Source organism: Gallus gallus, chromosome 18, assembly GCF_016699485.2.
Source record: "Gallus gallus isolate bGalGal1 chromosome 18, bGalGal1.mat.broiler.GRCg7b, whole genome shotgun sequence".
In the NCBI taxonomy this organism is placed as follows: domain Eukaryota; kingdom Metazoa; phylum Chordata; class Aves; order Galliformes; family Phasianidae; genus Gallus; species Gallus gallus.
The window spans coordinates 5,087,361-5,101,197 of record NC_052549.1 but is presented as its reverse complement, the minus strand read 5'-3'; the positions used below and the strand labels follow the sequence as shown (position 1 = coordinate 5,101,197).

The window sequence follows — 13,837 nt, the reverse complement described above, 5'->3', positions numbered from 1 at the left end:
AGGAAAGCAAGCAGCACTGCTGTGTTGGCACACAGCCATCCACGTGCCCGGTATGCCCAGGTCTCACCCCGTGCCTCCAGCAGCTGCTGGCACTCCCACCAGTAAGCTGCCTCCTCCCGGGGCTGTCTGTGACCACAGCTCTGGTAGGGCTCAACTCCGGAACCAGAGTTGCTGCTTATCTGCTGCCCTCAAAGGAGGTGGGGGCATTTGGGGGGGGGGGAAAGGCCACCTCCATGGGTCTGCAGGCATCACCTGCACCAGTTCCCATCCCATCCCACCCTATCCTATCCCCATTCTCACCCCTTTCCTTATCCTATCCCCACCCCTATCCTTATCCCGTCCCGTCCCATCCCATCCTCATCCTCATCCCTATCCTTATCTTATCTTATCCCATCCCATCCCCACCCCTATCCCCACCCCTATTCCCATCCCATCCCCACCCCCCTCCATCCCCATCCCTATCCTTATCCCATCCCATTCTCACCCCTGTTCTTATCCTTATCCCATCCCATCCCATCCCACCCCCCCCCATCCCCACCCCTATCCTTATCCCACCCCCACCTCCTCTTCTCCCCTCCTCGCTTTGCTCATTGGCCGCCGTCGCACCCCAATCTCCAAAGGCTCTTTCCAGCTTTTATTTTTCCTTTTTTTTTTTTTTTTTTTTACTAAACGCTTCCAAGCGCCCTTCGCACCCGAATATCTCTGAACCACCCCGGGGTGAAAGGAGGGGGATGGCGGCGGGGGGAGCCGGGGGGGTCCGCCCGTGCTTTGCAGCCCCGATCGCACCCGGCGCCGCTTTCAGAGCCGGGGCTCCGCCGGGACCCCCCGCAGCGCCGCTCAATGAACGTGCTCAATGAACGTGACGTCACAAACGCCCAAAGAAGACGACCAATCAGCGAACGGTTCTCTCCTATTCCTATCGCCCCGCCCCCGCGTAGACACGACGACCAATGGCAGCGCCGCCTGCGGCCAAAACACAAGCGGCGACCAATGAGCGAGCGGCGGGGCGGGGCGTAGCGGCGGAGCAGCTGGAAGATTCGAACCCAACGCCCGTCGGGGCGGGCGGCGCGGCGGCGGCCAATCAGCGCGCGGGGCGGAGGGGGCGTGGCCTCTCTTCCGCCCGCCCACCCCCCCCCAACCCCGGTCCCGGTGCCGCCGCCGCTCCCCCACCCCCACCCCGCGCGGTGTCGGCGCGGCGCGGGGCGCGCTCCGGGCACCCACGGCGGGGGCCCCCCCTCCCCCCCCCCCGCTGGGCCGGCCCCGCCATGTCGGTGAACATGGAGGAGCTGCGGCACCAGGTGATGATCAACCAGTTCGTGCTGGCGGCCGGCTGCGCCGCCGACCAGGCCAAGCAGCTGCTGCAGGCGGCCCATTGGCAGTTCGAGGTACGGGCACCCCCCCGCCGGGACCCCCCCTCTCCCCCCCGCCGTACCCCCGTGTTCCCTTCTCGCCCCCACCCGCAGAACGGGGCCGCGGCCCACGCACACGCGGGGATGGCGCCGGGTTTGGCCAAAGGGGAGGGGGGGGGGGGGACGGGCCCCCCCAGTGACCCCCCCAGGGGGTGTTTGGGAGGGGGGGAGGTCCCACTTCGGGCTGGGCTGCCCCTGTTTGTACCCTATTTATACCCCGGCCGTAACCGGATCCACCGGCTGGGCCGCGGGGGGGGCACAACCCATTCGTGGGGGGGAGGGAAGGGGGTGTAAAAAGGGGCGGGGGGACCTCATGAAGGGGGAGGGGGGGGGTTGGTTCCGAGTGGGTTTAGGGGGTGTGGGCCTGGCGACGGGGGTGGGCAGTGAGGGATCGGGGTCCTGTGAGCATAGCAAGGGGGGGGGGTTGGTCCTATTGCCCCTTTTGGGGCTCTCCTTCACCTTCGGGGCGCTTTGTCCCTCGTGGGCAGCCTGACACGCACCCCGTGCCCCCACAGACCGCCCTGAGCGCCTTCTTCCAGGAGACCAACATTCCCAACAGCCACCACCACCACCAGATGGTAAGCCCCCCCCCCGTAACCCCCTACACCCCATTACCCCCCGACACCCCCCCTTTGCCCCCCCCCCCCCCCCCCCCCCCCCCCCCCCCCGTTATCCCAGCACGGCTCCCCGCTGTCAGCCCCCGCCACCATGTTGCTGTGCCACCGGCGGCACGCAGCCGGCGAATGTAAACACGGCGAGCTAAGATGTCTGCCAGGAAGCGGCCGTGCCGCGCGGAAGGCCGCGGCTCCGCTCCCCTCACACCGGGACGGGGGGGGCACATTTTGTCCTCTGTTTCCTTTCCCCCCCCCCCCTCCTCCTCCTCCTCCCCCCCTTCCCCTTTCTTTCTGGGGCTGATCGCACCGAGCAGGGCTGAGCTGTGTTGGTTTGTCCCATCTTTACCCATCCAGGCCGTCCCACGGGCGCTGAGCAGGCCGCAGTTTGGGCCTCACGGTCCGCACCTCTGTGTTTACCTTCTCCCCCCCCAGCCCTGTGCTGGTTTTCCCCCTTTGCTCACAACGGGGTGGCTCCCACTGTGGCTTTTGCCTGTATTCAGAGCATAGGGGGTCCCATGGAGCCCCCCTACGGCTGTTAGCTGTGCCTCATCCCCTGTGCTTCCATCCGGTGGCAGAGGGAAGGTCGAACCCCGCACCGGAGCTGCCCCCTCCCTAAAAAAAAAGCCCCATTTAGAGGTGGGGAGGGGAGGCAGGCGGAGCTGCTTCGGGCCTCGGAGGACTCACCAAACAAAAAACCACCCTCAAAAGTAGTGCAGCCATTCTGCCCCACCGGCCCCGGGAGGCTGCAGGAAGCGCCATGCAAAGCAGTTGGCAGCGCTGCGTCCATTGCACCAGAAAAGGGCCCCCGTTCTGCTCCCACCCCACACAGCGCTTCTGGGGTTCAGAGCCCCCCCGGCCCCACAGTGTTCTGCGCCGGTGTCAGCAGCGCAGCCCCACGTGAGGACAAGGAGGTGGTTCTCACCGGATCCTCACGTGTTGCATTTATGGCATTTCTTGCTGCTTTCCCCCCCCCGCACGGCTCTGAGTGCCCCAAACCCACCCCTTCTGGCTCCGAGCAATGGGATACAATGAGGGGCTCTGTGATCCACAGCAGCCAACAGCTCCCTAAAATAACAATACTGGAGGAAGAAGGGCAAATCGTTACAGCCCTTTTTTTCCCCCCCTTTCTTTTGTTTAATTAATCCTGCAAACACCACCCCACAAAGCCTAAGCTGCATCCCCCCCCCCCCATTGCACCTGACCCCGGGTGCCCCCTGGTCCACAAGGTCCCTGTGTGCTGAGGACACAAGTGAGCCTGAACAGCAGCATCTGGGAACGAGGACTCATTGCTGGAGCAGCCCAGCACAGCCCAAGCACATCCCCATCCTCTGCTATAGCAACAGCACAGGTGGCACCTGCAGCTGGTCTGCTGGAAGCTCGTGGTGCTGTGCTTCCTGCTGGAGGATCTTCCTGACCCCAAATTGCTAGCAGCATCCTCAGGCTGTGGGGAGAAACACCGCTGGACTCTGCTGGCTCTGCTCAGCCCCATCCCAGCACTGAGTGCTGCACCTCTATGGGGGGTGTGGGCTCTCAGAGCAGATGGACCCCCTCCCTCTCCACCCCCCTCCCCCCCAGGACAAAGCCCTGTGCAAATGCTCCCATCCGTGCACCCCACAGCTTCCATCAGAGCACCGAACCCCAACAGAGTTCCTCCTGGAGACCCCACAAACCAAACCCCAGCGCTGTGCTCAGAGCAACCCAGATAAAGGGGAAGGGGCGTCAGAGTGGGCACCCTGCCCCTATAACCAAGGTGGATGAGGAGGAGTTTCTCTGCACTTTCGTTCCCCTCGCTTTGGGTGTGTGACTTCTGCAGCCCCACTCGCGCTCCCTGTGGTCGTTCCTCCTCTCCCCAGCTCAGCACAGCCCTGCTAAATTTAGCCAGATATACAGAAGGGCCGGGCGGTACCGGGAACCTCGGGGGCCCTCCTTTGTTTTGCTCTGCACTCCTGGGGGGGAAGGAGCTGCAGAGGGAACAGCTGGGTCCTGCAGGGACCCCCATTCGTTTGGGTCTGTGCCCAGGCTGACAGCTTTGGGAAGTGGCAGAGTGAGGAGAACCCCCACCCCGCTGCTGGGGGCTGTCCGTGTCCCACCAGTGCTCCCAGCCCCTTCTGAAGGGGGGGAAAGCACCCAATGGGCTATTTTGGGTTGTGTGAGCTGCTGCCAAGCGTGCCCAGTGCTGGTTGCACAGCACGGTGAGGGTCATTTACAAGGGCTGCTGCAAGTCCCTTCTGTGCTGGGTTGGCAGAGCACGTCGTGCGTTGGTGAGGGAACTCACAGCCAGGGCAGTGCTGGCTTTGCAACATAATATGGAGGAAAATACCCTAAAAGGTGTAGTTAATAGAGCTGCTTGTCCTCGGTGCTGCTGGCACGATGGAGGTGGTGCTGGGCACTCACACATCCCACTCCTCACTGTCAGCACCTCATTGAATGGGACCTGTGGGGCTGAACCCCCCCCCAATGCCAGATTCCCCGCTTTGGGATCAGCTCTGGGAGTAGGAACCCCAGTCCTGAGCCAACACAGGAGTGGAACCATCGCAAACCCTGGGCCCTGGGGGGGCTCACCCAGAGCACAAGCACTGCATGGGGACCCCAGTACTGCGCTGAGCTCAGCTCTGAGCATCCCTCAACATGAGGGGGTCCCCCATAGTGCTTTGGCACCCGCTGGTGGGGCTGTATGACTCCTGCAGACCCCGTGGGCACCCAAAGCCGTCCATAGGGACCCCAAACCACCCTTAGGGACCCGAAGTGACCCACGGGGACCTGACGCCCACTGTCTCCTCTCCCCACAGATGTGCACCCCAAGCAACACGCCGGCCACTCCGCCCAACTTCCCGGATGCTCTCGCCATGTTCTCCAAGCTGCGAACCTCCGAAAACCTCCAGAGCAGCAACAGCCCCATCACCTCCATGGCCTGCTCCCCCCCGGGCAGCTTCAGCCCCTTCTGGGCCTCCTCGCCCCCCAGCCAGCAGCCCTCCTGGCTGCCCCCCTCCTCACCCACAGCCCACGGCCTCCACCACCATCTGCACCACCCGCAGCCCTCCTGGCCCCCCGCGCCCCCCCCCGCCGCCCCCCCACAGAAAGCCATGGCCACAATGGACGGCCAGAGATAAGGGGGGGGGGAAACAGGGCCAGGGCGTTTGCAGCGGGGGGGGCTTCCTGAGAAACGCACTGGAATCATTTTCTAGGTTTTATCCTTTGTTGGTTATTTTGGGGTGGGGGGGGGGAGGGAGAAGGGGGGGGGGGGCGATGGGGAGGTGGGGGGTGGGGGACGCTGCCGGGAAGGCCCACGCAAGTTGCTAGCTGGTCTTTTCTCCCCCTATTTTTTTTTTTTTTTAAATATATAACTATAATATATAAATATATCTAATGTATATAAATGCAGAGAGAACCGAGCAGAGGGTGCAGCCCCCGGCAATGCAAGCAAGGGAATGGGGGTGGGGGGGGGGGGGGGGGAGATGCAATGCAAAGGGATGGAGACAGCTGCCAGCAGCCAGTCCTACTGGGACAGCCCCCCACTGTGCCCCCCCCTTCTCCCCCCCTCCTCCCCCCAGCTTGGGGTGCCTGAGAGCAAAGCGCACCTCTGGCTTTTGGGATCAGCCCAGCTTCTTGCACGGCCCCCCCTCTCCCCCAGCCCCGATCCCAGCTGGGAATGGGGTGCTGTGATTTCAGAAGGTGAGGGGCTGTGATATAACGAGGTGATGCCCCCCCCATCCCCACAACCGCTGCTCATGGGGCCCTTCCTGGTGGAGGCAGTGGGGAGAAGAAGGGGGGGGGGTTTGGGGGGGGGGTGAGATTGAGGGGGGGGTGGTTTTTTTTTTAGTTTTCCAATCAAATCTTGCTTAAAAAAAGAAAAGGAAAAAAAAAGACAAAAAAAAAAACAAAAAGAAAAAAAAAAAACAACCAAGCGACAGAAACCAACAGAAAGCAGCTCAAAGGTTTTTTTTATTAATTTAAAAAGAAAAAAAAAAGAATTAAACAAAATAATCATCACTTTTTTAACAGCAGCTGTCCCTGCCTCTTCTCTTTGCTGGGGGACACCGGCGCCCACCCACCCACAGCCCCAGCGCTGCCATTCCTTCCCAACCCGACCCCCAACTCAGCTCCCATCACCACTGCCCGGTGTGCAAGGAGGAAATGGGGTGGGACCCCAACAAACCTGGGATGCAGCGGGTCTGGAGACGCACAGGTAGGGACAGGGATGCTCCACGAAGGAAAAGCGAAGCCTATGGGGGTCTGCTTACCTGCTCTGAGCAGGGCAGCGCTGAGGCTGAAGGGGTGCTGGTGCTTATGGGACCGGCAGTGCGGGTGGGTACCCGTGGGGTGGGAGGGGCTGAGCTCAGCACCCCGCAGTGCGTCCCAGCTGAACCTTATCCCGCTGATGGGCTTTGCTCTGAGATGCCTCTCTTTTTGCACTGTGGGATTCCCAAATCCATTTGTTGGTGCCTCCCCCACCCTCCCAGCGCCACGCCGCCTTCGTAGTATCACTCCCCTTCCCCCATGGAAAACAAACCCCAAACAAACACGTCCTGGGAGGTCGGACCAGTGCAGAGCAGCTGCAATCCACCGCAGCAGTAAATCAGGGCCCCGTAAAGTGTGATTTAAGTAAATGAACTGTCGAGTTCTGATGTGCTGAGGCAGGGACAAGGAGTCCCAGAGACATGGAGTCCCGGCTCCTGCACTGCGAGCACGTGGGATGGGGGATGTCCTGTGTGGGTATTCACCCCTTTGGGGCTCAGGATAAGGGATGCTGCAGTCAGACCCTGGGTGCATGATGGGAAAATCCCAGCCCTGTGTCCCCCTGCATCCACATCGGGGTTTGGTCCTTCCCTGCATGTGCCAATTGGGGGGGTGTGGGGGCCAGCCCCATAACCTGCATGGGCAGCAAGCAGTGGGGATGGATGGATGGGTGGACGGACGGACAGATGGATAGGAGGATGAGTAGATGAGTAGATGGGAGGATGAGTGGATGGAAGGATGGAGGTAGTGAAGGACAAGGTGTCCCTACGTACAGAAGAGGGATGCTGAAGGCAAAACCGACCCCGTCTCTACCCCGACTATGCAGATGCATCCCATCCACTGCTCTTTATTGCTACTGGCCGCAGCCCATGGGCCCACCGGGTGCCCAGGGGTGGGTTTCAGACGGGGTTCCCCCTCTGCTCCCTGCTGTGGGGCTTTCTTCTCTGCCCTGTGATGGCCAGAGGTGGGGCAGGCGGCCGTGGGATGACATTGGGCGCTGCTCCTGCAGCCTCTGTGTGCCTGGGGGGGAGCACAGGGGTTAATGAGCCCACTTGAAGGCCTTGGCTTTGGGGCCAGGGTGGGCACTGGGTCCAGGACCCATCCTGTTCCATGCACGTCTTCACCTTCCCCTTCTGCCCCACACCCCAATCCCCCATCCCACCCCGCCAGGCTGTGGGCACAAACCCTCCCATCACCCCACCCTGCTGTAGGACACCTTGGTGTCCTCCCCACCCTGACGTCCCCAGGGCCATACCTGGCTGGCTGAGTGGGGATAGGGCACTGTGGGGCCGCGTGGGCAGGAGGTTGGTGTCCTGAGCACCCCAGTGCCTGGAGGACAGCTTGGGCTTATCCCTCGGTGAGCCTGGAGGAGAGACCAGAGAGGGGGAACATGAGTTGGGGTCCCCCCATTGCAGGTTTGGGGTCAGCAGGATTACCCCACACCCCATCCCCCAGCTGTACCCTCCTTCCCTGCGAGGGCAGGCAGCTGAACGTCCCACCGGCCCTTGTAGATGTGCCCATCCTGGCCCAGCAGCTCCATCTCGGCGTGCTGGGAAGGAGAACGGGGAGCAGTGTCGGTGTTGGCTGCACAGCCCAGGCAGGAGCCCCCCCAGCACTGTGGGGACCGTGCTGCCAGCTGACCCAGTGCCCCCAGAGCGTCCCCAGCAGGGAACACCATCACCCATCAGACGTCTCCCCAGGGCAGCCTGCAGTTGGCTGTGAGGATACAGGAAGTGTTTATGGAGCACAGTGGTAGGGAGAGCCCCTATGAATGCAACTTCCCCCCTCCGTCTGCCCACGTACAGCTCTCCCTGGGGAAACTGAGGCACGCTGATGCTCAGCGTCCCCTCCCAGAGTTGCTCAGCCTCACATCCCCGCACCCTTGGAGATCCCACATCCCTCCCTCCGTGGGATCCCAAATGCCCACCTCCACGGACGTCCCATTTCCTACCTCCTTGGCGATGCCATGGGGATGTGGTGGCGCGGGGCCGTAGGGTGGGAGCTGTGGGGGTCGTGGGCAGCGCTGCAGTGGGTGGGTGACGGTGTGCTGCCCCCCACAGCGCCGCGGCACCTGCAGGAACCCGTGCTGGACCTGCTGGACCCCCTGCTCCCTGCGGGGTGGGGATGGATGCTCAGGGCTGGGACCACCTCTGTGCCGTGAACGATCCCCATGTCCCCACGTCCCCCACCTGTGGCCATGCTCCGGCTGGAAGGTGGCGCGGGGGCGCACGGCGGCGCGCGAAGGCAGCGGTGGCAGCGGTGGAATGGTCACGATGTGCCTGGAGGGCAGAGAGAAGGCGATGGGGGGGGCAATGAGCCACCCTGCCCTGCGGCCGTCCCCCGGTGTCCCGCAGGCGTGTGCCCACCAGGTAGGACGGCACAGGGCAGGGTCCCACCTCCAGCACCCACCCAAACCCGGGGAGCATCCGAGCGCCCCAGAACTCACGGTCCAGGCACCAGCATGTGCAGGGGTCGGTCGCAGGACACGCAGTGGAAATGGGCCAGCAGCTGCCTGCAGGGAGAATGGGGGTCGGTGGCAGCATCGGGTGCTGCAGAAGGGACGGCCTCTTGGGGTCCTGCCTGGGAATGTGGCTGCAAAAGGGGCTGGGGGCTGAGGGGGCACTCGGGGCGCCACGAGTGCCGTGGGTCCGTGTATTCCATCCCTGCACCTCTCCTGTCCCTAGGAGCTCGGGACAAGTTCTGCCACCAGAACCCCAAGGAAACCAGCCAAGGGGTACTGGAAAGCCAGTCCTGTGCTGCGGGGTCTGTCTGACAGCGAGCGTGGCAAATTGAGGCCCCCCGTGCCACGGTGCTGTGTTAAATCCCTGCCCTGAGCTCCTCGGTGCCTCGAGGAGACACACAGGGCAGAGAAAGGCACAAATCCCATCTCCAAACGGAGCCAGCATTGTCCCCGGCTGTCCCCGCTGCACCCACTTCCGAATCCCAGCAGCGTCGTCGGCCTCCACCCGCGGTGTGCTCTCCTTCAGCTGCTTCAGGACGCTCCTCCAGCGCTCCTCCAACTGCTGCCGCAGCGGGGCCAACTCCAGGCGGTCCAACTGGGGGTGGGCACAGAGCCTTCGTGTCCCCGTCGGTGCCATGGGAGGGAGGAGGGACGGGGAAAGGCAGGAGGGGGGACGACCCTCCGCGTACCTTGGAGTCCAGCTCCTCAATCAGCTTCTGCTGCACCTGGTGCCAGTCCTGCTCCTGCCCCGTCACCTTGCTCAGCATCTCCCCGATCAGCCCATTCAGCTGCTCCACGGCCGCATCAAACTGGGCGCAGCTGACTTTGCCGGCCAGGGCGGCTCTGTCGGCTTTCTGGGACGGGGAATAGCAGAGCACAGTGGGCTCCTGGCCCTGCCCCGCTCCCATCCCGCACTGCAAAGCAGGGGGATGCTCTGACATCTCACCACGTCGATCTCCAGCACCAGCTCCTCCTTGTCCACCTTCTCCTTCTCCAGCCTCTCCAGGGACTGGAACAGAGCCTGCAGACACACAATGGCCCCTCTCACAGCCACCTCCCCTATGACTGGGATTTCTGGAGGGCTACGAGCGGTGGGGCTGCCTGCAGGATGCCCAAAGCCCCACCTCGATGTCCCTCTGCCTCTGGTGGCGGTCGTCCATGAGGTTCCCGGTGACGCAGCTGAGCTTCTCGCAGTCCCCCTGCACCTGGGTGATGGCAGCCTGGATGTGCTTCAGCAGCTCCTCGTCCTGCTTTGGGGAGGAAGACGGCAGCCCAGCACCGTGTGAAGGATGCACGACGGGGGCCGTGCAGAGCAGATATGGGGTTATGGGGCTGGAGGCTGCCACGCCGAACCCAAACTGCCCCAAAGCAAACCCGGGGCTGCAGCGCTTCCCTACCTGCCCCCTGCCCGCCCGCTGCCTGCCCGCCTTGCCCGCCGCCTGCCGCGCTGACACCGACTCCACCAACTCCTGGAGCTGCTCGTAGCGCTGCAGCAGCCGCCCCAGCTGTGCCCCCACATCCGTGCTGCACACCGGGCACGGGGCCTCCTCGTCCTGCTCTGCACTGCCGGGGGGGTGCACGGCCAGCTCGGTGCTGCCCAGCATGGAGCGCAGCTCGTCCAGCTGCAACGGAGAGGGGTGGTGTGGTGGTGGCCCCAAGGGTCGTCCCTACAAGGCCAGCCCCGCGCCCCCTCCCCACATCCCCACCTGCTCCTGCAGGCGGTTGGCAGTGTCAGCCACCAGCTGCTCCAGCGTGGCTCTGGCTGCATCCTGCTTCTCCCTCAGCTCCTTCAGCTCCCTCTTCATTTCCTGCAGCACGGACCTAGCCAGCAAGATGGGCACGCGGATGGAACCCCTTCCTGACCCTCACCCCCAAACGGTTGTGCTCTGGGGAGCAGCAGACCCTCTCCCTTTTTCTTACCCCAGCTGCAGGCTGCCGTCCACTTTCCCGTCGGCCCCCATCACCCCCAGCTTCCCGAAGGCATCCTGCAGCTGTTTGATCTGGGAACAGCAGCGGCACGTGGTCCACCTGCGGGGGTCCTTTGGTGAGCTGTCCCTGCCCACCCCCGGCACTGCTGCCCTCTCACCTTCTCCTTCTCGCCGTGCAGGTCGCTGGCCACGTCCTGCAGTGCAGACAGGCGGTCCCGGAGGTCGGTCAGCACGCTGGCGATGCTCTCCTGGCCTGGAGGGATGTGATGCTGTCAGGGTCCGGCTCCAGCTGTTCCAGGTGTTCCCATGGAGAAACCCCCTCCATCTCCCCAGTTCAACCCAGCGAACCCAACCCGCTGCGCTGAGCCCCCACACCCCCATCACCACCACCTGTAGGGCCCGATGGGTTCCCACCTCCCTCCAGGAAAGGCAGACGCAGCTCCTCCAGCTCAGTGCGGTCCGACTTCGTGGCCTCCAGCCGGGCCACCCGCTCCTCCAGGGCTCTGCAGAGGTGGCTGAGCTGCTTGAGAGCCTCCGCTGTCCCCACATCATGGCCAGAGACCTCAGGCACTGCCAGCCCTCGTGCAGGGGATGCGGAGCCAGTGTCGATGCCAGGGGACGTCTCAGCTCCCGGAGCAGTGGGTGATAGGAGCTGCGAAGCTTCGCCTCTGCCTTTGGAGCGTACATCATCCAGCCCTGTCCCCATGGCACCGGGGGTGGCTTCGGAGGGGGCGGTCTGAGTGTGGGGTGCTGCGCTGGGGAGGCCCGGCTGAGCCCCAACCGCTCCTCCTTGGGACCACGGGGGTGCTGGCTGTGTTCCCAGGGTGCCAGGGGACCCCGGCTGTGTTCCTGGGGCCATGGGCTGCGTGCCAGGGGGCCCCGGCTGCGTCCCTGGGGTGGTGACCTGGGTGCCAGGGGACCCCGGCTGCGTCCCTGGGGTGGTGGCAGTGGCCCCAGGTGTCCCTGCTTGATCTGAGGCAGTGCCTGCCCACTTCCCAGGGGTCTGTGATGCTCTCCTCATCCTTGCTTGCGTCCCCAGGGGGTCCGGCCGTGCTCCTGCAGTCCGTTTGCCAGCCCTGGATGCAGGCCGTGTCTCTGGTCCCCCTGCGGGTCCCCACGGGCCATCCTCGCGTTGGATGTCGTCATCAGACGCGGAGGATTCGGTGGCTGAAAGTTGGTCCCTGTCAGCTCCCTGGGAAGGAGAAGCAGTGGGAAGAGAGTCTGTGGGGTGGGAACGTGGGGAGCCGCCGCGACCGCGCTGTGAGCCCCGGCACATCCACTCCTACCTGCTTGGGCTCGAGATGCGCTCCCGGCCGTCCCACGCCACTGTCAGACCCCACCCCATCACGGCGGCCCCACTGCTGCGCTGCGGTGTCCCGGCCGTCCTCCTGAGAGGGCAGCACAGAGCGGGGATTTAACGGGGCCACCCCAAAGGGATTCGGGCAGAGCGTCCTCAGCCACGGCAAGCGGGGAGCGAGCAGGGGTGCAGCAGTGGGGCTGTGTGGAGTGGGGCAGGGGTGGATGGAGGAGATGGGGTGGGACTCACCAGGCCCAGCATGCCCTTAATCACCCGCAGGTCCTCTCCCATTTGGGACTGCGCCGCCCTCATCCCACCGAGCTCCTCGAGGAGGTCCTGGGGGCGGAGCACGGCCTGGAGGGGAGAGGAGGAGGTGGGGAACCCCACAGCCGCGCCGGGGGTCTCTCAGCGCCCGTCGGCATCAAACCGTGCTTTGGGGGCACCCATGTGCAGAGCAGCGCCCTGCAAACCCTTTACCTCGGAGCCCCCGGAGTCGTCGCTGTCCTCTCCTTCGCTCCCGTCCTTCAGCACGGCGGGGGCTGCGGAGCTGCTGGCAGTGCCCGGTGGCCGCCCCCGATGCTGGGGGTGCTCCCCGGGGGTGGCCGCCCGCCCCACGGCCGGGAGGTGCTGCAGGCCCAGGTGCTGCAGCATGGCGTACAGCAGGCTGTGCAGCGCCGTGAAGTTGACGGCCCCAACTTCGGGCGTCCCGATGGCCGCGTCCAGCAGCTCGGATAGGCTGAGGGAGGCCATCGCCGTGAGGAATGGAGGGCGGCCTGCGGGGGGCGGGGGGGGCTTCAGGGTGAGGGCGCGGAGCGCTGAGCGACTGAATCGCGCCCGTAGCAGAAGGTGGGTACGCGCAGCGCCCCCAAGGCGGGGCTGTAGGTTGGAGGGGAGCCCTCCTTACCGCTCCCCCCAGCGGCTCAGCCTCTTCCCCGTCTCCCCAGCACCCCCCAGCTCTGTTCTGTGCCCCCCTACACCGCTATTCCCACCCCCGTTCCCCCCACGCCCGGCACCTCCGGCCCCGCACGCTCCGGCATTAGCCCCGCCCCTCGCGCTGAGCCCGCCCCTTCCTTCCTCTCATTGGCCGCCGCCCCCCGCGCCCGGCAGCTCATTGGCCGCGGCCGCCGCCCACGTGCCGGTGTTTACTGGAGACGGGGTCGGAGCGTCCTCCGTTGCTACGCGACGCGGTGACCCGGAGCCGCGCGCCGTCACCGCGATACGCGCCGAGTCCGAACAGCGCTCCTCTCCACCGCAATGCAACGGGGAACGAGGATCCACGCAGCCCGCAGCCACGGCTCCAGCGCAGGGACGGATACGGCTGTGCCGCCGCAGCGCCTCCGTGCTGAGGTCGGGCTGGGAGGCGGCAGACGCCGTTCTCCTCCCCCGGGCAGCACAGCTCACTGCTCGGCAGGGATCAGAGCAACAACAACGGAACGGGGAACGTCCGCCGAGCTGCTTCCTGCCGGACCTCGAGCCCCAGCACACGGCGGAGCCATCAGCAGCAGCTCCGTGCCGTGCAGCGCAGGCAGCAGTAGCGCCGCGAAGGCTCACGGCCACACCGTAGCACGGAGAGCGCAGCAGCACTGCTACAGACAGCCGATGGGGTTCGGGCTCAGTGCCAGAGCTGCAGTGGGACAGCCGGTGGGAGCAGTGCTGAGCCCACCTCACAGCCCGGCACGGCCATTCAGTCGTTCCATTCAGCCCAGGACTGCGTTATGAGCTCCCCCAGCCCTGCACAGCCCCCGGAGGGCTGCCGGGTTCCATTCACATCGCTGCTCTCAGGGCTGGCCTTTCCCACGCCCTCCCCAGCCCTAAGACAGGACAGCACCCTGCAAGTCAAACCCCTGCAGCTCAGGCAGGTTTGTCTGCAAGCACGGAAGGCTCCTCCTGCT

The 13,837-nt window shown here is 64.7% G+C and overlaps 2 protein-coding genes across 2 annotated transcripts; one reads left to right on the top strand and one right to left on the bottom strand.

Annotated features, from left to right (window-relative positions):
* Positions 1-1,256: 1,256 nt before the first annotated feature.
* On the top strand, positions 1,257-6,024 carry UBALD2 (UBA like domain containing 2). Its single transcript, XM_015295308.4, has 3 exons — positions 1,257-1,385; positions 1,925-1,987; positions 4,813-6,024. The coding sequence occupies exons 1-3, from the start codon at positions 1,266-1,268 to the stop codon at positions 5,131-5,133; spliced, it is 504 nt and encodes a 167-aa protein (XP_015150794.2). The 5' UTR covers positions 1,257-1,265; the 3' UTR covers positions 5,134-6,024.
* A 1,066-nt stretch (positions 6,025-7,090) lies between these two features.
* QRICH2 (glutamine rich 2) lies at positions 7,091-13,011 on the bottom strand. The gene is made up of 19 exons (XM_040649673.2): positions 12,959-13,011; positions 12,423-12,718; positions 12,195-12,299; positions 11,935-12,036; positions 11,063-11,840; positions 10,807-10,901; positions 10,641-10,720; positions 10,427-10,541; positions 10,118-10,342; positions 9,845-9,970; positions 9,667-9,741; positions 9,410-9,574; positions 9,194-9,315; positions 8,706-8,771; positions 8,449-8,538; positions 8,211-8,370; positions 7,721-7,808; positions 7,515-7,622; positions 7,091-7,279 (listed from the first exon to the last, which is right to left on the bottom strand). Exons 2-19 carry the CDS (start codon positions 12,693-12,695, stop codon positions 7,113-7,115), a joined length of 2,940 nt encoding a protein of 979 aa, XP_040505607.1. The 5' UTR covers positions 12,696-12,718; positions 12,959-13,011; the 3' UTR covers positions 7,091-7,112.
* Positions 13,012-13,837: the final 826 nt, after the last annotated feature.

Bases quoted from the DNA above. Each gene is read 5' to 3' on its own strand.
- UBALD2 (XM_015295308.4), top strand. From the start codon at position 1,266: ATGTCGGTGAACATGGAGGAGCTGCGGCACCAGGTGATGATCAACCAG. The intron at 1,386-1,924 runs GTACGGGCACCC...GTGCCCCCACAG, and splicing joins CGGCCCATTGGCAGTTCGAG to ACCGCCCTGAGCGCCTTCTT. The intron at 1,988-4,812 runs GTAAGCCCCCCC...CTCTCCCCACAG, and splicing joins GCCACCACCACCACCAGATG to ATGTGCACCCCAAGCAACAC.
- QRICH2 (XM_040649673.2), bottom strand. From the start codon at position 12,695: ATGGCCTCCCTCAGCCTATCCGAGCTGCTGGACGCGGCCATCGGGACG. The intron at 8,371-8,448 runs GTGGGGGACGTG...CCCACCCCGCAG, and splicing joins CAGCCGGAGCATGGCCACAG to GGAGCAGGGGGTCCAGCAGG. The intron at 7,809-8,210 runs GTAGGAAATGGG...TCTCCTTCCCAG, and splicing joins CCCATGGCATCGCCAAGGAG to CACGCCGAGATGGAGCTGCT.